The sequence below is a fragment of the Lepidochelys olivacea genome (genome assembly GCF_965140295.1).
Source record: "Lepidochelys olivacea isolate rLepOli2 genome assembly, chromosome: 3".
Taxonomy (NCBI): Eukaryota; Metazoa; Chordata; order Testudines; family Cheloniidae; genus Lepidochelys; species Lepidochelys olivacea.
Window position 1 is genome coordinate 204,591,118 of NC_140413.1, and position 22,112 is coordinate 204,613,229.

The 22,112-nt window shown below is 44.6% G+C and overlaps 1 protein-coding gene across 4 annotated transcripts in view; it reads right to left on the reverse strand.

Annotated features, from left to right (window-relative positions):
* Nucleotides 1–21,388, reverse strand: part of SHLD1 (shieldin complex subunit 1) — a 91,144-nt gene extending 69,756 nt beyond the window's left edge. For 2 of the 4 annotated variants that reach the window (XM_084624015.1, XM_084624016.1), the window contains exons 1-4: nt 21,309–21,388; nt 17,217–17,357; nt 16,547–16,671; nt 15,413–15,585 (exon numbers count right to left, since the gene is read on the reverse strand). In XM_084624015.1, coding sequence (XP_084480141.1) covers nt 15,413–15,578 — 166 coding nt within the window. In that variant the 5' untranslated portion in view covers nt 15,579–15,585; nt 16,547–16,671; nt 17,217–17,357; nt 21,309–21,388. Of the gene's footprint in view, nt 1–15,412; nt 15,586–16,546; nt 16,672–17,216; nt 17,358–20,976; nt 21,054–21,308 lie in introns of those variants that run through there. The other 2 variants (XM_084624018.1, XM_084624017.1) reach the window with 2 other exon arrangements.
* Between the last annotated feature and the right edge of the window lie 724 nt (nt 21,389–22,112).

Here is a 22,112-nt window from a genome sequence, read left to right on the forward strand (position 1 = left end):
GCACGGAAATGCAGTGCAAAGGGAAAAGGAAAAATCATTTAAAATAGAGCCTAAAAAGCAGAACTACAGTAGAAACTTCCTACTCTAAATATGAAATAAGAATTCTATTTACAAAATGGTGTAACCCAGAAAACAGCTTCTCATGCTAATCCAAGGCAGGAACTGCCTGTTTGGCCATTTCTGGACTGAGTTTGGGGAGGAGGTGTTGCACCAGAAGAGCTACAGTGATGCAGTCCCCCTGCATTTTACGGTCATTAATTATTTGTGTTGCAAAAGCATCTAGGAGTCCTTGTCATGGACCAGTACTCTGTTGTGCGAGGAACTGAACAAACACAGAACAAAAGGGTGTTCATTTAGGCACTGCACTGGTATAAGACCAAACTCTTGGGAGACGCATACTAAATTCTTGAGGCCTTCTTATGTTCTCCTTTGCCTTCTGTAATATCTAACAACAGTGGACCAAGGAGACATGACCGAACTGATCTGAGGACTTTAGGTATGTATACTGCAAACTCACACATCACTCTTCTGTAAACAAACATCTTTAACTCCTTTAATGTTCCTGCCCTATTATTTTTCATCTCCAAGCCATCTGCACTAGTGCTTTGGAGGTGGGAGAGCAGCCCATAAAGAATTGAACAAAGTCATGTTCTCCATCATTTATTTACAGTATTGTGACAGGGTCAGGCCAGATGGCTATAGGAGAGTAATAGAAGGCAGATATATTAGCCCCAGGCTAAGTAGGTCCCTTTTCCCTGGGTAAGGTAACAGGGAAGGTTCCAGAACAATCAGGAACCTTCTGGAGATAATTAAGACAGACAGGCTGATTGGCTGCAGGTGTTCTAATCAAGAAGCTGCTAGAATCAATTAAGGCAGGCTAATCAGGGCACCTGGGTTTTAAAAAGGAGCTCACTTCAGTTTGTGGTGTGCGTGTGAGGAGCTGGGAGCAAGAGGCGCTATGAGTTGAGAGTGAGAACGTGGACTGTTGGAGGACTGAGGTGTACAAGCATTATCAGACACCAGGAGGAAGGTCCTATGGTGAGGATAAAGCAGGTGTTGGGAGGAGGCCATGGGGAAGTAGCCCAGGGAGTTGTAGCTGTCGCACAGCTGTTCCAGGAGGCACTCTAGACAGCTGCATTCCACAGGACCCTGGGCTGGAACCCGGAGTAAAGGGCGGGCCCGGGTTCCCCCCCAGATCCTCCCCAACTCCTGGTCAGACACAGGAGGAGTCGACCTGGACTGTGGGTTCAGAAAAATGGCCAAGCTGAGGGCTGCTGTGAAGCTCCAAGGCGAGCAAATCCGCCAATAAGCACAAGACCCACCAAGGCAGAGCAAGAACTTTGTCACAGTATTTATTCCTCCTTACACAGACAGCCAGTGCTCACTCACCGGTCTGGAGAGAGAAACTAATGTTGGCTGGCATATACTTGTACAAAATCGCCTCACAGCCACATTAAAAGCCATCACCATAATAGCATCATGGCAGTCTAAATTACATTAGGGTGCTGCAATTGTACAATGTGGGACAAACACAGATAGGTTATAATGGGAGGTGCTGAAGTGACAGGTCAAATAAATATAAAGAAGAAATGGCCTGAAGGGTCTGTTGCACCCGTACCATGATGCAAAATAAGATTAAATGATCCAAAACATGCCCAATGGCAGACACAGTGTTGTATACCTATTACAGGGTAGAAAAAATGGCAGTATATATACACATATCTACTGTACCGCAGCTCCTGGCATTACGTGCAGGTGTCCTCTGTGTTGTTAACCTCAAGCATTCAAAGAAATCATGAGTCAGATCCACTTAAAAAAAAAAACAGGAGATTTGGGTTTTTTAAATATAATAATTTGGAGGTCTTTGTATTTGCCTTCTGTTTTTTGAGCCTTTAAGGGTCACATTTTTCAGCTTTTCTTTGCAACCCTGAGGGCTAGAAGTATATATAAAATAAATTAAAGCTAAAATTCTCACAATCACATAACTCCTGGAGCTGGGCTTTAAGAAAAAAAACCCCCCACAAACATTGTGCATCTCACAACAAAATCACGAGATTTGGCCACATCGCATCCTAAAAGCTTCTTAGGAGCATTTGCACAGGGTTTACTTTCTTTTACAATGAACTCTAACTGCAGTTTTACATCTTGACACTTTATGGAGACAATTAATTCCCACTATGGGACATTTACTAATCCTTTTGCTCCCCACTAATCACGATCTCATAGATTTTCTTCTTTTTCCGCCTCGCTTTTATGGTCTTTTGATCTTTTTCCCCAGCATCAAAGGATTTTCTTCACATAATAACTCTACCATTTCAGAATTCATAGCCTCTAGCTAAATAGTCATAACCCAGAGCTACCTGCAATAGATCCACTTTTGAAAAATATGACAAACAGCATATACCAAAGGCTAGAATTGAACTGAATACCAGTCGCAAACTCAGATAAGACACAACCCATGCTTTGTTGAAAATGCCTTATTCAGTGCAGCAGGTCTTTAAAAGCAAAGACAAATACATCCGATGAAGTGAGCTGTAGCTCACGAAAGCTTATGCTCAAATAAATTGGTTAGTCTATAAGGTGCCACAAGTCCTCCTTTTCTTTTTGCGGCTACAGACTAACACGGCTGCTACTGTGAAACTGTGGTGTTTCCTTGAACAAAAATTAATAATAGTTGATAACTTAGGAATCAGGTCATAGATGCAGCACAAATACAAAATAGTATAGTGCCGGAGACAAATTGCATCTAGGATTTCCAGTGTATTTTTTTTGGCAAACTATGTAAATAGATACATGCTGTTTTGATAGCCCTCTAGTGGAAGTTCCCACATTACCCAGAAGCCATAACAGGAAGGTTGATGTGTTTGGAAAAATCAATGAAGTGTGAACAAAAGGATAGAGTTGGAGACAAGACAGTGAAAACTGCAAGGAAAGGAAAGGGATAACAGCAAAAATGACCCCCACAGGCAGAGTTATAGAACAGGAAAACGGCAAAGACTTGGAATCCTATCTGCAGTGGTTGGCATACTAAAGGACTGTTCCCCCTGTCAGCTACATCACTAGAAACCAACAGTGTTCCTATTAGTAAGAGATCTCCAAGCGTATGGGTTTCTAAAGACCTTAGAAATGCCTAATCCAAAGCCCAGCAAAGTCAATGGAAGCACTTCCTCTGTCTTCCATCATGGACCAAAAGAGAAAATCAAATGTTGAGCTCATTGGGATGTTCACGAGCTACTTTGACCCAAATCATAGATTCTGCTCAGTGTTTCCAATTTTGGCATCAAAATCAGAAAGAATATCAAGCTCCTTCATAGTCCATGGTGTATGAATTACAACTGGTGTAAACCTGCATTGCTCCATTGAAATCAATTAAGTGTACAAGAACCTATTAATCAATGGAGCTATGCTGACTCACGCTAACTGAGGATTTGGCTCACTAGTTGCAAATTACGAATGTGGAATGTTTATCAGTGAAGCTCCCAGAAACAGAAGCGTGTGTGGATTGATAAGCAAAATTAGTCCAAAAACCGTTATCTAGAATAAAAGACTAGACTTACCAGTCTACCCAATGAAAATTCTTTGGAGCCGGTAGAGAAAAGTCACCATGCAACCTGGTGTGGATATGATACAGTGAAACCAAAAACTTTTGCTAAAAATCCCTTAGCAATGGAGGCCCAAAATATGCTCTTATGATAAGTGAGACCTAAATGATGCAATAAGGCCCCTGGTTTCTAGGACCTACTGGAAATTGTGTCACCTTCATTTAAATTTTAAAGTCCTGTTTTACTGAATTCATTATTAACATGAATATTACATCCAATACAGAACCTTTGCCTCGTGTTATTTATTCTGGTGATAAATTCCATTTATTTCATGCTGTCCCCACCTTTTCAGCTGCCCATGTGTTGCAGAGTTCTGAACTGACAGTGCATGACCCGCTATTCATTTATTCTAGATACAACCAGAATCTGAACCAGGGCCTTGTCACGTCCTTAATAACTAGTGTGAACATTACATTGTACTAGCCTAGACCATGAGAGTTATGTTAGAGTATTTACTACTCCTATTCCCAACCCCACATCCCAGCAGCTTTCCCCTGGCCATGGAGGGCTTGATAAAGAGCCAACAAAGTGCTTTAAGAAGTTGGCCAAAGAGTTCATCAGAGAGAAGTGCAAGGTGCTGATATTTGTATTCCAGTAGCACTCAGAGATCCCATTCTGCTCGATGCTGTTCAGCCAAACAGAGACTGTAAGCTCTCTGTGGCAGGGACTAACTGCACAAAGCATGGGGAGGGGAAAGAGACACCCTATTAGCTAGCCCATGGCCCACGCTCCACCTCAAGAGTCTCCTTTCTATTGGGCTCTCCTCACCCAGCCCCTTTTCACCTTAGGAGAAGGGAAATCAAGCTAGTGGCCCACACAGGGAGATCAATTTACATTAGCATGATGTGCTGCTAGGGGTCATTCAACCTTCTTTTAAATCACCGACCATCCATTTAACAGCCCCCAAAAAGTATCCTCAGGAAGGGGATGCTTGTGACAGACACACCATCAAAGACGTACGTGGCCCAATTCTCCATTCTGGGTCACCCATTCTGTCGTAGCGCAATTGAAATCAGTGGAGCAGCACCCGCATAACATCAGTGTCACTGAGTGAAGAATCAGGCCCAGGAAACCACTGAAGCATCTGTCCCCGCTGGGACACCATCTTTCTGAACCCGACCATCCTGTAATGCTTTTTCGTAGGGCGGAGAAACAGGAGGAAGAGACAGAAGGTCTCTCTGTGAAAGCGGCCGGCAGACATCTTCCTCCTGTTGGATGTTCAGCACAATTCCTGTAGCACAGCACAACTGCAGGTCCATAAACGTCATTAATCCCTGCTGTAGCTCAGTGAAAAACATGGCACCTTCCAAAACCATTGCCAGGGGCATGCACAGAGGATGGAAAGACGCAAAGCTAAGTTACAGGGGTGGAAGTTTACTGCAAGTTCATCTTCACACTAGGCTGTGAGCCTTGCCCTTGGGCTCTGAGGCAGAGCACAGGAAGATTTCACCTTTTGATTGTTCAGCAGCTGGGCTAAAGTTGGAGCTGGTCAGGAGCCACAATTTCTGTTCCATGGAAATTCCAACGTTGCACAGTTTGCACTGGGGACTGCAATGACTCGGTTTTTATATCCTCAGTGCTACAATCTAACTATAAACACACACAAAACATGTTCTTCTAGAGTACGAATTCTCTGCCACACCTCTTTTCACAGCCAAAGGAAACGATGAATGCAAAATCAAGAGCTTTCGGTGTATTGGCTACGATATCATCTTTGGGAATAACATGACTATTGTGTCTCAGAGTAACAGTCTGGTTCCTGGCTCTCCCTTACTCCAGGATGGGAGGGGAATAGTCTGAGCCAGCTATGCGGCTGGCATGGATTACCTCCCTTAGCACAACTGCACTGGCTGCTGCGACAGGATGGCAGAGCAAAGGCTCCCCCCACTTCTCACCCGTGTGTGGAAAGAAGAGTTGATGCCCTGTGGAGGCTGCTCTACTTTCCCTTCCCTCATTGCTACCCACAATGCAGGCAATCCGTGCCAAGGAACAAAGGGGATTCTTATACTTATTTACTCCCATGCATGGGAGCAGAATGCAGATGACAGTCTGGCCTGACTGGAGCAGACCATTGGCCGAAAAATATGCATTTGAAAATCAGAGCCATGAAAGGCCAAATGACGCATTCTGCAGGAGGCCAAGGGGCTGATCCCACAGTCCTGTTGCATCCAAAACTCTTCCTGCCTTCAGTGGTAGTTCGGAGTGTGCAAGGAATTAATTATGCAGATATATCTAGCCACAGTCTTCTTGTGCCATTAGAATATAAAGTCTGTGTTTAGTACTTGGACACAGATTCATTTTCCTGGAGTGGGAACACAGGTGGTTTGAATGCAGTGTGTAGTAAGGGCCCAGTCCTGGGAGGAGCTGAGCACCCACAACCCCCAGTGAAATTAAATGGGAACGGTGGGTGCTCAGCAACCTTACTGGATTGGGTTCCATGGACTTGATCCAATGTCAAGAGTAAGTATAGTCAAGGAAAAATCTTTGGAACATGCTCTTTCTAAATCTCATTCTCATTTTTAAAAACAATCCATGGTTACTTTTCTTCCTTAGAATGCATATAGAATAAGATATCTGCTTCTCTTTCTCTGGGTTTATTTTTAGTTGAATGTTCTGTAGAACACATTCTTGAAAAAGTAATTACAGACGGCTACAGGGACATGCAGTCGCTCATCTAGCCAGCGATCTCAGGTTTTCTGTGTCACATGGCTTAATCTACTTGTATTAATTTTCTATAAACCATAATTTAGCTTTGCTACTTCATTTAATATTTCATGCAATTGTACCACTTTGTTAACAGACACTACAAAACACAACTGGCCAGAGCTTCCACTGCTGTGAACCCATGTGGCTTCATTAATCTCATAGCAATGCTAATTTACTCCGGCTGAGGATCTGGCCCACTGTACCAAGGTGTATATGTGCAGCATTAAAATTTGAAATATTTCAGAGCCACGCCAACTAGCTTTGAAGAGGGAGATTTTTTTTTTAATTGTACTTGAGGGGTGTTTTGGTCGAGGATCAAGTGAGTGCACTGGGAATAAAGATAATAATGATTAATCGGAAGCACAATTTCACATCAAGCCTGCAACCTGGAAAATCAACACTCTCGTCTTAAAACAAAACAAAAACAAACCCCAGCTGTGTGAATATTTTCTTTTTCCTGGAAAACGACTAAAACCACCACCTCAGCAAGAGATCAAACGAACACCGATGTAAGGAATAGCCAGAGATCTAATTAATTCTAAAAATTCTGGAAGGAATTTTGACTCTCATGCTACCAGAGATCAGGCTGAGACCTAATGTGGGTGACAGATTAGCCCACATGTGCCTACTGGAGAGGGAGAACAAAAACAAAAAACAGTGACACCCAAAATCATGGCTTTTTCAAAACCCAGAATTTTTCAGACGGGGGAAAAGAAAAAAAAAAAAAACAACCCAGCAAATCCCAGTCATGAAGGACCTTACAACAGCACTAATCACCAGACATTCTTCGTATTAAAAGTCTTGGCCCAGTTCAGGCGTAGGTACAGTCATGTCTATGCTCAAACAACATAACCCAGCTCTACAGCAGTGGTTTTCAACCTTTTTTCATTTGGGGACCCCTACAAATTTTTGAATGAAGGTGGGGACTCCTTTGGAAATCTTAGGGATAGTCTGCAGAACCCCAGGGGCCCATGGGCCACAGGTTGAACCCACGGTTCTAAAGCATTGTCGTTCTCACTGGATCCCCTGACACAGCTGTAATGTAAACACAGGCTAAGAAACTCTATTCCAAAAACCACAAAAATACTTCACCAGCATTTGACGGGAACAACAGTATGTAAAAAACTACACACTATAAGCTAAGCAGTGAACAATCAAGTCTCCTTTGGCAACATTTCCAGATCAGGATCTTCAGCTGGAGTAAACTGATGTAGCTCCACTGAAATCAGTTGAGCTCCACTGATTTGCAACAGCTTAGGATCTGGGCCTTCTGGCAGAAATGTATAGATGCTAATTTTCCTCCACTACCTGAAGTTTAATTGTACCTCCATTTGATACATTTCTAATGTATCAGAAGTCGGTACTATTGATCACTAGAGGGCAGCAGAAATCAAAGTACCATTCCTTAACTTAGTATTCTAAACGCGAACATCGGATACTGGGTTATTTCAGTGGCACTCTTAGGGGTTCTCTTATGAAAAAAAGAATACAAAGTGTATGTATATAAATCCCTCCCAATCAAGCCAAATATCAGAACGTATGTGGCAGGCAGATATTTTGATTATTATTTTTTGTTTATTAATTTTTGCATGCACAAGTGCGCATATACCTTTGCACACAGTAACAATGATTGTACCTATGCATGGGCATTTGGGCATCTAAGTTCCCACATCCAACCTCTGCATGGAACTGTGGTAATCGTGCGTGCAAGTGGGCCTCCTATTTTAGCTAAAATTTGGCTCTGCATGGATAACATGACTGAAGAAAACCTGTTTTGGACCTACAGGGTATGTACAGATGCTTCTAATGAGCTTTTCTATAAAGCCTGTGTGTGGTCTTTGGCATTACACTTCCTCCTCAATGAATGCAGCGAGTTCAAATCTGTCCGAGAAGTTCATTTCTCCTGGTCGTTAGGTAGCCAAGCTGGGTTTTTCTTTAATGTACAGGATAACGAATGAATACATTGAATTTTATACTGCCATGAACTTCTGAGTGGCCTCTCAAGTGTTAGTGCTAACCCAAATGGCTTGACAATATTAGCAGTACGCCCCGTTCCTTTAATTTTCCACATTCCACCACAGCACACATGCACAACCCAAGAACAGGGACAAACTACAGCATGTAAAACCGTTTCTTCTCGTCACATACATGACGTAGCTCTACCGGAAAAGATGGAAGAGGCTCTTGAAAAGCAAAGAGAGCAGTAAACATAGAACAGTTAAGGACTAGTCAGAATAAATGGGCATCGATACAGACAGGTCTCATTTCAGATACGAATTAAAAAAAAAAATCATAACCAGTGCATAAGAGAGTGGGGAGAGGCAGGTAACTGAGGAGTGCTGTCTACACAGCTCTTTTTAGCGTGGTAGCCGAGTCCCATGAACCCGAGTCTGTGGACCTGGTCTTGGAGACTCACTGCTGCAGGCTGTGTAGACATACCCTGGGTGGGCAGGGAAGGAAGCTTCTGGGGTAGCCTGTGAAGGGTCCTGTTCCCAGGAACAGCTTTCAGATTCTCAGCTTCCTTACATCACAGGGTGCATCTGTGCATGGGGCCAGAGCCTCAGCAGGTTTCCAACTACACTGCTTCTTTGAAGCCAAACGTAAACCAGATGATGATCCAGCCCTTAGACTCTTTTGGACTCTGACCTCTACTCCGGTCGCATCACCAACATCCCCCTTCTTCCTCACCTTCCTAATTCCCTCCTCTGTCCTCTCCTACTCCTTTGTTCCTCTCACATCATCTCTTCCCTACAAGATCTCCTTTCCTTTCCACCTTTTTCCCACCTACCCACCCCACCCCAGTCATCACTTTTAACAATTTTCATAACCCCTCCACAGAATGAATTAGAGATGAGTAAGGCTACAGTTTTGTCACCGAGGTAATGGAAGTCACGGAATCTGTGACTTCCAAAGACCTCCGTGACTTCAGCCCTGGTGGCTGGGAGTAGCAGGGTCCTGCCGCCTTCCGCAGCAGGGAACTGCAAGGTACCCCTGTCGCTTGAGACAGTGGGCCCCCAAGCTCTCAGCCGCCATGGGCAGCAGGGTACCCAGCAACTCCCAGCCACTGCAGGCAGGAGGGGTACCCCGCAGCACCTCAGCTGCCATCGTGGGATAGGGGGACACTGGCAGCTCCCGCCACCACCACAGGGCTGGTTGACCCTGTCAGCTTCCCGCCGCTGCTGCGGGGCTGGTTGACCCCTGCCACTCCCCACTGCAGCAGGGGGACCCCTGCTGCTGCTCCCCACTGCCGCGGGGGAGCAGAGGAACCCCTGCAGTTGCTGGCCGCTGCAGGGAGCGGAGGGAGCCCTGCAGCTCCCCACTGTGGTGGTGGCAGGGGGATTCACACATCTCCCTGCCGCTAAGAAGGGGGCAGAGGGACCCTGCAGCTCCTCTCTGCCGCTGGGGGCAGAGGGACTCTGGAGCTCTGCGCCCCCAAGGAGGGTAGTGGGGGCTCCAGAGCTCCCAGCCACCCTGCAGCTGCCTGGTCCTTTCCCATTTTATCATAGATATTTTTAGTAGAAGTTAGGGACAGGTCACAGGCTTCCGTGAATTTTTCTTTACTGCCCGTGACCTGTCCCTGACTTTTACTAAAAATAGCCATGACAGAATCTTAGCCTTAGAGATGAGCCAACTTTCCCCATGATCCTTGGCTTGGATGCTGTATCCCCTTCCTCACACCCTTTATTTAAGACTGCTCGGCTCTTAAGGGCAAGATCCATGTCTTCCTCTGTGTCTGGACAGCACCTAACACATAATGCAGACAACAGCTACCATAATGCAGACAACAGCAGCAAATAAAGGAAGAGAATATAGGTTTCGCTGAAAAAAACCTCAGCAAAATCGAAATACGAATTTAAATATTTTAAGACCTTTTTGGAAACTTGAAATAATAAAACAATTTGCCTGGATTTAAAACAGTCCCCAACAGAGCCAGTATCCTAAACCCTGCAATGTTGTGCTAGGATGTGAGTAATGCAGATTAGAAATGTTTTAAAGACAATCATTTAGTTTTATTTTCTGAGCCGAGTAGAAACATTAAAAAAAAAAAAAACACAAAAAAGATGCAAAGTACAATTTTCATCAGCTTTAATATTCTAAGGTCCATTGCTGTATAAACAAGGAAATTTTGACTCTGTGCATGTGTGTGTTTTTTAAATATGCTCTTTTTGACCTACCAATGTCCCTTTAACTTCATTACAAAATTCAGTTTACTGCTGGTTATGCTGTATCTTTGTTACAGCAGGAGAATGCTCACTCACTAATGAATCATAAATCACTCATTCGTGCGTACATTTGGTCTTTATCAGCATTTCCATGTGACTGCAAGCACTGTTTTGCTGATTCAACGGTCTAACGGAGTTACCCAACTACTATGATGCAACATTTCCCTTCCAACAAAATGATATAACCTCCCTGTTATACACACTTTTAATTGTTCCTAAGTTACACTAAGGACACATAAATATTTATGTGGGATGCCTGAAGGCTGAATGACATGCCTTCTGGTCAATATCAATCCAGTACAGGAGGAATGCCAGAAAAATATTACTTTGCCTCCATCTACATCTCCACTAAGAAGGTTGCTATGTTCTGAGAGACAGTGACAGTGAATCCTGCTGGCTGTACTTTTGTCTGCTGAAAAATTAACATTGGAGCAAGCGAGACCACTGTCCTTGTCAAACTACAAATGGCATTTAAAACAGAGTTCGAAGAATTACCTATCATTCCCACACCTAAACCATAGGAGCCGGACCCCAAGTCAAAATGCTTTATAGTACAGGGTTAGAGCAAATTGCTGCTCGTAACTTAAATCTTACAAGCTGCATGCTGCCACCACTGATCATGCTAACCCATATGCTCTCACGGTTTCCTTCTGCTCTCCCATTTCTCTGTCTGTGTCCATCTGTTGTCTCATCTCAGACTTAGACTGTAAGATCACTAGGGCAGGGACCATCCTTTTGTTCTGTGTTTGTACAGCACCTAACACACTGGGGTCATGGTCCATGACTGGAGCCCCTAGATGCCTTTGCAATACAAATGAATAATAATAAGAGACACTGGAACACTTTTCACTATTTCATAAGAGGAGGAAACAAGAGCTAGGACTGTAACTCCAAGATGCTTTGGTATGATTTAATTCTCTAAGAAAGTTCCCCTGTGATGTAGGGTTTGGTTTTCACTGCAGTTATGTTTTCTGCAGCCAAGATGATTGATGGTATGACTACATTGCAAAAAAACAACACACAAACCCCAATTCAGGGCTGAAAACAGCAGTTTAGACATTCCTGCTTGGACTGGACCCCAGACTACGAAACCCAGCAAGGGGGGTTGGTCTCAGATCCTGGGCTCCAGGCTGAGTGGGAATAGCTATACTGCTATGTTTAGCCCTGTTGTAGTAAAAACCTATAGAGCCCAAGTCAGTTGACTTGGGCTCTGAGACTTGCTGCTGTGGCTTGGTTTTTTTTTGCTGACTTACAAAGGACTTACGTAAGTTTAAACAACCTAGATTAGAAAGCAGACGTCTCCTGTTAAAATAAAAGACGTTCACGATTTTATACATGTACTTAGGCGAACGTGCATGTAAAACGATGTTGTTCCATACAAGCAGGCACTCAGATATTTGGAGCAGCATTGTTTTATATAGACACAGTTGTATAGAAAACTACACTCAAATAAGTATTTGTTTGGACTGCAAGTTCTTTGAGCCAGGGCTGTCTTATTATGTGCAGTCAGTGTCCATCACAGTTTGGCTCTAGTCAGGGCTTCTAGGTGCAATTGTAATGTGAATAAAAGAAGAAGAATTTGGGGCCTGATCTTTCATTCTCTGCGAAACCCAAAGCGCCCACTGAAGTCAGTGGGTGTTGTACATGAACAAACATGCAGGATCTGACCTCTACTGGTGTAAAACACAATATGAAATTTCATGTTTGAGCAGTTTGTCTTTGTTTTTCACATGTCATGGCTGGCTGATTAGCTGTAAACTCCATGCGCCGCAAACCAGTCTTGGGACTGCAGAGTAATCACACGTTCCTCCTACACCCCAACATTAATCACCAAAACAATTAACTCAAATAGCACCAACCCTTGCTGGAGAAGAACAGGATCTGAGCCAACAGCTCACAATAAACACACCCATCACAGGGATTGCCTACAAATCCCTGCACTTGTGAATACACCTTTACAGAAAACCTGTGACACACAGTCTGTCTAAAACAAACAAACCCCAGCCTATCACATTGTCAGACGAATTTCTCTACCACAGCAGAGAGAAACATTCATTTGGCATATTTTCACTAGCAACAAGGAACTACATCCCGACACTATGACTCACAAGTGGACACTTTACCATTACCAGAAATTAATCAAGGCTCAAATTAGAACAGGAATATCGATTGGCCAAATGTACTATAACGACTAGGTCACGTAGCCTCCTCCAGTGCTCCTACTCTTGACAGACAAAACACAGCAATGGCTGGAATCCCTATCACAGATGAATGCTATTTTACTTGAGACATAATCCTGGAACTGTTATACGAGAAACTGAAGGAAACTGCCCAGGCCTCATAAGCTAGTAACCACCACAGCTAAGCTAGGCTCATTGGGTGCTTAGCCTCTGTATGTGCAATATAGTGGGTGACCAGTAGGGGTACTGATGTTACCATCCCTGATGGTTGGCTCAGCCCTTAAGCAAATAAGTATCTTGTGACAGCTGACACGAGGAAGAAGAGTTAAACACCTCCTTTTAATTATTTAAATCTCCAAAGTGAACAGAAATTTTGCTAGCTTTGCCTACAAACAGAAGAAATAATTTTTTTCTTTTTAAAAAATATTTGCAAACCCCTTTGCAAATGACTTCCCAACCTCACCTCGTTTTATTTTAATCCAGACTATTTAATGTAACTGACACAAACCTTCTTAACCCTCAGTGCATCAGGACTGAATAGGTGATGAAAGTGGTGGGTTCAATGCAGTTTGGATTTAACATTCTGGAAAGGAGCGAAGGCTAAATACAACCATTTCCAGCTTTGCCCCACGTCCAATGCACTGTCTATGCAGTCACTCCTGCTGATGACGACAGCAGCAGCAAAAGCACGCACAAAGGAATACTATGCTAGTGGGTCTTAGATCAAAAGCAAGACACAACAGAATTATTTTACCTGGAAATATTTAAAAGTAGCAAACACCACAGTAGCCCCACTTAGTTCACATGTAAAGTGATTCCCCCATCACAAACTTCCCCTCACAAACTTTTAAGTCGGGGGGGGAGGGGGAAGGGGAGAGGAGAGGGGAGAACCTGGATCAAATGAATCAATAACGTCAGGCTGGATCAGATGATGTAACCTATTACTGCCCATTCTTCTGACACCAGCATCCTGTTCTAACATCAGTGCTCCCCCTCCGCCACACCATGGCAACTGACAAGGGCTGGCAATTGGCTTCATAGTGGTGGAGAAATCAGTGAGGCAAATCTGGGGATATTCTGTGCTCGTCAAAAAATGGGTTTGTTGGGTTTTTTCCTCCGTGGAAAATACCAACTTTTCAGCAAGAAAACTGACAACCAAAAATTCTCAGCCAAATAATAAAGAGAAAACCAAAAATTTTGATTCAGAAATGCTGCTACGGTGCCTCAGGGGAGTTGTAATTCAGGTACCTCATAACACCATTCTTCTCTATGGGCTGGGCTCCCTAGCTGGACTACATCTCCCATGATGCACCACGTTCTCCCTTCTTGTTGATATTCCACAGTGCATCATGAGACATTAGTCCCCTGGGGAGCCTGGCACATAGAGGGGAATGGGACATTACACACCCAAAAAGTACAACCAACTCCCATTAAGGCACAGCGGCTATTATTCAAAATAAACATTTTCAGCCAAAAATCAAAACTTTTTGGATATTTGGGGTTTTTTATGAAAAAGTCTAAATTTTCTGTGGAAAGCAAACAGAGCCCCAGGCAGAGAGCAAATTCTCCTGCTGCTCACATGGCTCCAGTCCCATGATCTTGTATAACCAAAACCAACACCACCACATAGCCTGTCTTCTCATGACTGAACATTTGCTCCCATGTTAAGAAAAAGAACTTGGAAGACTGTGTAACAGGGCCACCTAGTGACACCTACGATAAACTATATTAATATTGTATTTTAATACACCCTCTCAAAGGCACTCTGACCACTGTAGAATAATTAATCCGTAAAAACACACGAAGGTAGTGGAAACTGGCCAGAGTCGCTCTCAGAAAGTACAAGCAGAACAACACTTGTATACATATCACATCCATAATAGCTACATTAAATGAACTCTCAGATTGTAAAGTCACATGCTGAAAAATTAGAAAATACCAGAATTAAAGTTGTTCATGCAACCTCAGTTCAGCTCCCTTGTGGATAAATACAACAGTGCAGCTCAGAAAGTGGGAACTGGCCCAAAGCTTAGTTTCTTGACCATTTCTGCAGAAATCCCCCCCTCTAAGAAACAAAACAAGGCAAGACAGTTAACCATTGTCTCCCAGTTGTGGAACATAATCCGATCCTACAGCAAGCTTATTACTAATCCACAAGGAATGCAGCACAACCAGCCATTCAGTTGCCTGTTTCTATAACCTTTTATAAACAGAACACTTGTCCTGCACTGGTTTAATGAGGACACAGGCTGTAGATGGGAGAAAGGTAGGTAGAAGGATTTGCAGAGCAGATGTTTCCTTACTGGTTGTAATTGTACAAAGCAATGTTTTCCCTGATGCCTAGGAGAACGTTAGGATTCTTTCTGTCAGTTGGCCTCAGGCAACTCCCTCCTCCATGAGCACAGTGACACCAAAAAGCAGCAACCCTCTCGACGGCTCTCACAGATATCAGCAATCCACAGCGCACTTTGTATTTACTCGGAAGCACAGAACCATATTGCAGTTCCAATAAGCCACACTTTGCACGAAGGCAGATGAACTTGCATCAAACTTCAGCACGCTGTTTGCTGTTCATTCAAACAACACTCTGCCTGAAGCAACAAATATTGACCCGACATGTCTCTATGTCCAAAGGGAGGGAGTGAGGGAGTGTGAGAGAGAGAACGGGAATATTTACATTCATTGTTAGTTTAGTCTTTACCTAAGCATGCTGATGAGGCAAAAGTATCCACAGAACTACAAGGCTCCTCACTGGTCCCAGTGCCGTGCTCTGGCAGGAAGCTGTCTGTTATGTCGTATGCAGAGGGAAGGTCCAGTATGCTGCTGTCCTCTGAGGGGTGGCTCGATGCTGTTTCATCTCCCTCCATGGCCCCACTGCAGTGGAGACACTACTGTTACTGAGATCCAAATGCTGTTTTGTAGCATGAAAACCCAAAGGAAAGCAAACTCTGAAGAGCTCATCTGGTCATGCTCTTTATCATCACCCAACAGAATTTTGGTTTCAGCATTTAGTCATTGATTTAACTAAGGGAGAGTGGGTCTAAGAAGAGGAAGGCGGCACGAAAGAAATAGATTTTGCTGTTCTTGGGCAGAGGGGATAACTTGGAAGTCTAAGCATCAAGTCTGACAAACCTGGACTCCCTGGAAACACATGGAGTCCAGGAAAATACTGAGGCATGTGCTAAACGCTGAGCATATGACCCAAGTTAGACTGCTCATGTAGTTAAAAGTAAGGACATGCTTGGAGTCCTTTTTCCGATTGAGGCCTCTAGCAGCAGCTGGGTCAGCTCATCCCTTCATTCTCCTTATGTAAATAAACTGAAGACATTGCAGCTCACCAGGAGGGTAGACACGAGGGTGTCTGAAAAAAAACTAACATCCTCTCTGCTCGGCATGGACATTAATACTCCAACACTACATGTCAAAACACTGGAACTATGCCGAGGAATCCCTGGCCAAAATTCCATTTCTGCACCATGTGCCATACACCACACTTCAGCTATCCTCCACCCTAGTCATATTAGTTACAAGTAGAGCTTCCAACAGTCGAGTTGCTGTACATAAAAGAATGCATGCGCTTATGCTCTTCAAAACATAGCAAAAAGAGGGAGAGGAGGGGATGGCAAAGGGGAAAAACACACAAGCTAGGTGGCGATTGGCCACATACTTATAATGCCATAATGGATTTCTAGAAGCCATACAGCCAGTCTCCGGTTAACTTACTCCAAGGCCTTTAGTGGAGAGGCTGATGTCAGAGGAAAAGTGATGGTGTGACTGAACCTGTGAGTTCTCAGATGCGCAAGAGGGGGGACACATCATTTCATATGCACTATACCTATGAATGGATCACTGACGATTGAGCAATCCTTTGGGCAGTATCCAGAAGTAAACAGGTTGCCAGTGTTTGTGATCAGCTGTCATGCAGCTTTCCCTTCTAGGAAGTCTGTCAGCTGCAACCTTCTGGAATGAAAAACAGGTCAATTAGATTCCTTACATCAGCTGATCATACTGCCAAAATGGTATGACCTTCAAAAAGTGTGTGTCACTTGGAAGTCAACACATTCCCCACTGTTTGTCAAGACTGACACAGGAGTGGATCTTCCTTGGGAAATAAACATAGCAAAGTTATGAAATAATTTCCTTCAATCTTTTTACAGTGATGCTGGCCTCACTGAGAAGTTAACACCCTCCATACTTGTATTGGTAGGTCAATGCCACGTGAGCTCTCATTTATTCAAAAACTTTGAAGCAGGGAACTAAAATTCAAACAGCCTCCTTGCTCAGCCTATGCCCACATATGAATGAATGGCTGTTTCCCTGGCACAGCTACCCACTATGCTCTGTGGCTGCCATTCTGAAACCAGCAGAGTATTATAGCACCTGCCCGTGCAGTACCAAGGCTTTCCAGGGAGTATATTCTAGGAAGAGGATATGATCTAGCGTTCGGAGCTGGCACCAGGCTCAGGAGACCTGGGTTCTATTTTCCACTCAGCCAGTAAACTCACTGTGTGATTTTAGGCAAGTCGCTGACAACCATATTTTCAAGGATTGGCCACTTCCTGGCAGCTTCTCAATTTGAGACGACTTAGTCCTGAGCCTCTGCAGCTCCCATGGACTTCAGTTGGAGATCTGGGTGCTCAGAACTTCTGAAAAATCAAGGCCAAGATGTTTCAAGTCAGGACAAAAACTGAAACATGCGAACACAGTACTGAAAAGTGCGGCCTTCGTGCCGCTGAAGCTCGGTTTCCCCATCTGTAAAAGTGATGATAATGCACGCCTGCCTTAGTAACACACTCCCAGGTCCTATGAACCAAGGTGCTATATTAACCCCAAATATCATTATTCCTATTTTTACCTGGAAGACAGACCAAGTTGGAGATCAGACTTTTTGAACCCAAACACAAGCTGGCAATGATGAACTGGTTAGAACAAGTTCTCAGTGTATGATAGAAAAATAATGATTAGTAAACAAACCAAAAACTGGACTAGCCACCTCACAAAACATAGGCCAAGATTTTCAAAGGGGGCTGATGGTTTTAGGTGTCCAACTGGAGACCCCTTAAAGGGACCTGTTTGCTGAGGATCTCCTCTCTCACAACCAAGCTCCTTTAAGGTCTCTCAGGTTGGACACCTAAAATAACAATTCACTATGAAAATGTGGGCCATCACACCAGCCCCAATGACTGTATAAATCTAAAGCCAACGTAAGACAAGGATGACAATAATAAGATGAGTCAGTATGTCATGGACTCTTCTGGACTTTGAGGAGGGTCTGAACGAGAGGGAGGTGACTTGGGAAGGGCAATCCAGACATAAAGGGTACCATAGCAGAAGGCACAGATATGTTTGTGCTAGGCGATAAAGCAGGTATAGATGGGGGGAAATGCTAAAATAAACTGAGTGAAAGGAGCAGGGGCTGTGTGATGCAGAACCAGGGCTGGGGCATTCAAGTTGGACTGGAGGGGGCTGAAGTTGGTATCAAAAAGATCTGATGAGTGGGAGAGTGGAGCAATGAAGTAGGATGATTAGAGACGAGTGATTTCACCCCGGTGAAGAGGTGTTTGAAATGTTATGGAGTGAAAAGCTCCAGGATTTGGAGACAACCTGGGTGGGAGAGGAGGAGGAGGAGTGGAAGATGGCCCCCAGGTCATAGGTCTGGTGAAGTTAGAAGCCATGATGCAGAACAGAGATAGAGGAGAGAGTTAGGAAGAGATTAGGAGCTTGGTGATGAGGGTGAGCCATCCAAAATGAAACCATGAGAGACACAAGGTGAACTACTCTCAGCTGATTTTAAAAAACTGTATTGTGTTGGATATTAAGATAAGTACGCCAATAATGACAAGAGTTAAAAATCTGTATTCCTATCTTTTAAGTGTGGATTGTCATATATGTGTAGGAACAGGGATATGAGATGCGGTGTTGTTATATCTCAGTATATTATTATTTATATTATTGCAGGGCCTATGAGTCTTAGCCGGGGACCAGGACCCTGCTACACGAGGCAATGTAAGTACAGAACAAAAAGGCAGTCCCTGCCCTAAAAAGCAATATTCACAGGCATGTGGTACAGCATTGTAACATACACTTCTATTCAAATGTATTTGGTGCAATGTTTTTACACAGTGCAAAGTCCACAAGCAGCTGGTATAGATTGATTTAAAACTCATTGGCCTTCCAGAGTCTGTTTCCCCATTTAGTTATTCTACTTAACCTTGTATAATTCCCCTGATCTCAATGGAGATGCACTGCTGTTAACAGAACTGAGAATCTGTTCTCAGCCTCTAATCAGGGGGGTCAAATGTAACACGGATGGGCTGGATCTAGCCTGCTGAACAGTTTCATCCAGACTGTGGACTTCCCATGAATATTCAGGTTTGTCTTCACAACTCCTGAGTCCACACTACCAGGGTATGATTTGTAGAGCACACCAGTGTGTTGTGCTCTAACACCCCTGCATAGACCCTGCTAGCGTACATTGATGAAGTCCTGCTAAAAACAGGATGACATCAACGCACACTAAGGAACATTTAGCATGCGCCAGCAGGGTCCACATGGGGGAGTTAGTCCACAATCCAGACTCTGGTGCAGCAATCCAGCAAAACCTTGGGTACAGGTGCTGAACCACTTGGAAGCGTTTAAGAGGCTCTGGAGAAGCGTAAAATAAATGTATGTCATTACCAACATGGTTTATCTTTGGCTATTTCTATTTTAATAACTTTTGCTGAGTGTGGTCTACACAAGCAGCAGATCAGGCCCACTATCTCAGGTGAGTTTGACACTCCCATCCTCAGAGGTCTGACTGTCCCTGAAGTGCTTACACTCACCTCCACTACCCCCGCCCTTCCTACACTCACGCACGCTCTGATTCAGAGTGTTTCCCTGCTCCCCACGAGGGCGGTCTTCTTGTAACACTGAAACAATCAAGCCAAATTACAGACCCATTCACCCCTTTAAGCATTAACATAATTTACAGCTAGTCCAGTGGTAGGTGAGCTGGAAGGGAACCCCTTGTGAATATTGTGATGGGATCAGTCTCTGTGCTTAGGTTTCAGAGTAACAGCCGTGTTAGTCTGTATTTGCAAAAAGAAAAGGAGGACTTGTGGCACCTTAGAGACGAACCAATTTATTAGAGCATGAGCTTTCGTGAGCTACAGCTCACTTCATCAGAGCCAGTAAAACAACAACATTTTTCACTAAAATTTATGGGTCTGTTTTTTGGTGGGGGAAAAAAAAAAAGGTTGAAATGTTTGGCCCAGCTCTGTTATTTATCAGTCCTCCAGTGCTGCGTGTGAAAGCAGCGGCCATATTTTAACAGATGGTTTCCCCAGCTTTGTTTTTTAATGTAAATTTTCAGTTTAAGGGCTCGTCTGCTTTCAATAAAAGCAAACCAGAGAAGAGCTCCTGGGGAAAGGCAACAAGGGACACCAAAAGTGAGCAAAAAGGCCTTCAGATCAAACCGTTGGTTCTGAGCAGGGATGCGCCGCACCCACTGATGGTACAAAGCCCTGTAGTGCTCCACTGTGGGGCCAGTTGTGATTACATGGTTATTTACAAAGCCTGGCTGCCCAGCACAGCCAGGGTGGAAGAGGGATAAGAACAGCCTTACTGGGTCAGACCAAAGGTCCATCTAGCCCAGTATCCTGTCTTCTGACAGTGGCCAGTGCCAGGTGCCCCAGAGGGAATGAACAGAACTGGTAATCATCAAGTGATCCATCCTGTTGCCCATTCCCAGCTTCTGGCAAACAGAGGCTCTAGGGACACTTGAGAGCATGGTTATGCCTGGGATAAGTTGCCACGGCCCCAATCCTAAAAGCGGGTAGCAGGGACCCCGCACTCGCACTGGTCTATGCATGCAGACAGGCTCACAGGATCGGGGCCCCGGCACTACTTGGAGACATCTGTCCGCCTCCCGGCCGCAGGAAGAAGACAGTCTGGGGGCAGCAGGGCTGATGGGTTGTCAGAGGGCAGGTGAACAGCAGCCAGACCCCACTAACTACCAGTCGCTCCCACATGCTCCCCAAGGGCAGGGGAAACCCTCCCCCTTTAGCCACCCGTTCCTTCTGTGTGCCCCAGTGCCGCTCTGCCAGCCCCCTCCCCAACCATACACGGACGTCCCCCAGCCTCCAGCTAACACCGTGCTGCAGCCGCTGGTCACTCACTCGCACCCTCAGATACCCCAACTCCTTGCCCCCCCAGACAGGGCAAAGCCGAGTGGGGAGGTGTTCAGGGGCCACTCTCCTTTGCATGGCCCCTTACAATACCAACCTGCTCCACCTTGCACTGAGCTGGGAGGCCAGGATGGAGTCCCTTTCCCAGGCCTGAAAAGAGCTCCGTCTTTGTAAGCTCACAAGCTTGTCTCTCTCACCAACAGAAGTCGGTCCAATAAAATATATTACCTCCCCCACCTTGCTTCCCAAACCTTCACACAAGCCCCGCACCCCAAATCCACTGGCACTCCTATGCAGCACCCCCCTACAACCCTCCCACTCCAGCTGACACGGTTCAAGCAGCCGGTCATCCTCAGACACCATCCCATGGAGACAGCCTGCAAGGGGACAGGGAGCAGGCCCGCATTCGCTCGCCCTTGTGATACTCACACAGCTGAAGCAGGAAATACTTGGGACCTGCAGCTCCCGAACTGGAAGTGCATGAGCCACCTTCCTCGAGGGCATGACAGCCAAACAGGAAGTAGTTGGGGCTGGGGGGGGGGGGGGGAAGAGAGGCTCCTGCTGGCTACTGATAAATGTGTCCCCAGCCAATGGCTGGAAACCATTTTTGTTGTGGGTAAAAGGAAACGATTCTTAGAGTTTCAGAGTAACAGCCGTGTTAGTCTGTATTCGCAAAAAGAAAAGAAGTGAGCTGTAGCTCAGGAAAGCTCATGCTCAAATAAATTGGTTAGTCTCTAAGGTGCCACAAGTCCTCCTTTTCTTTTTGGTTCTGAGAGTGCAGAACCCTGAGAAACCGATCAAAAGACGCAGAGTTAAACAACACCTGTCCCTCGATGAGAACAGGAAGGGAGGGGGGAAGTTAAACGAAAAGAAACTTTTTAAAAAAATCCCAGTCTACATAAAATACAAATCCTAAAATCAAAAGCATGGGACCTGCAAATGCTGTTCTTGCCAGCATCTTACATCCAGGAGACTAACGCACACAAACCTTGTGTGAACATTTAGTTCTGACTAGCAGGGAGACATCGTTTATAAATAAAGCACTGACTGCATGGATCCTGTTCGCTCCCAGAATATTTTGGAAAACCTGGAGCAGTGTCCTGCATGTAGAAGATTAGTGCATTTCAAAACAAAATCTTCAGACATAAAGACAAAAAAAAAATTATTTCACGGGCATGCTGGAAGTCTAATTCTCTAGCATCATGTGCTGTAAAGTTTCTAGAAAACACATTT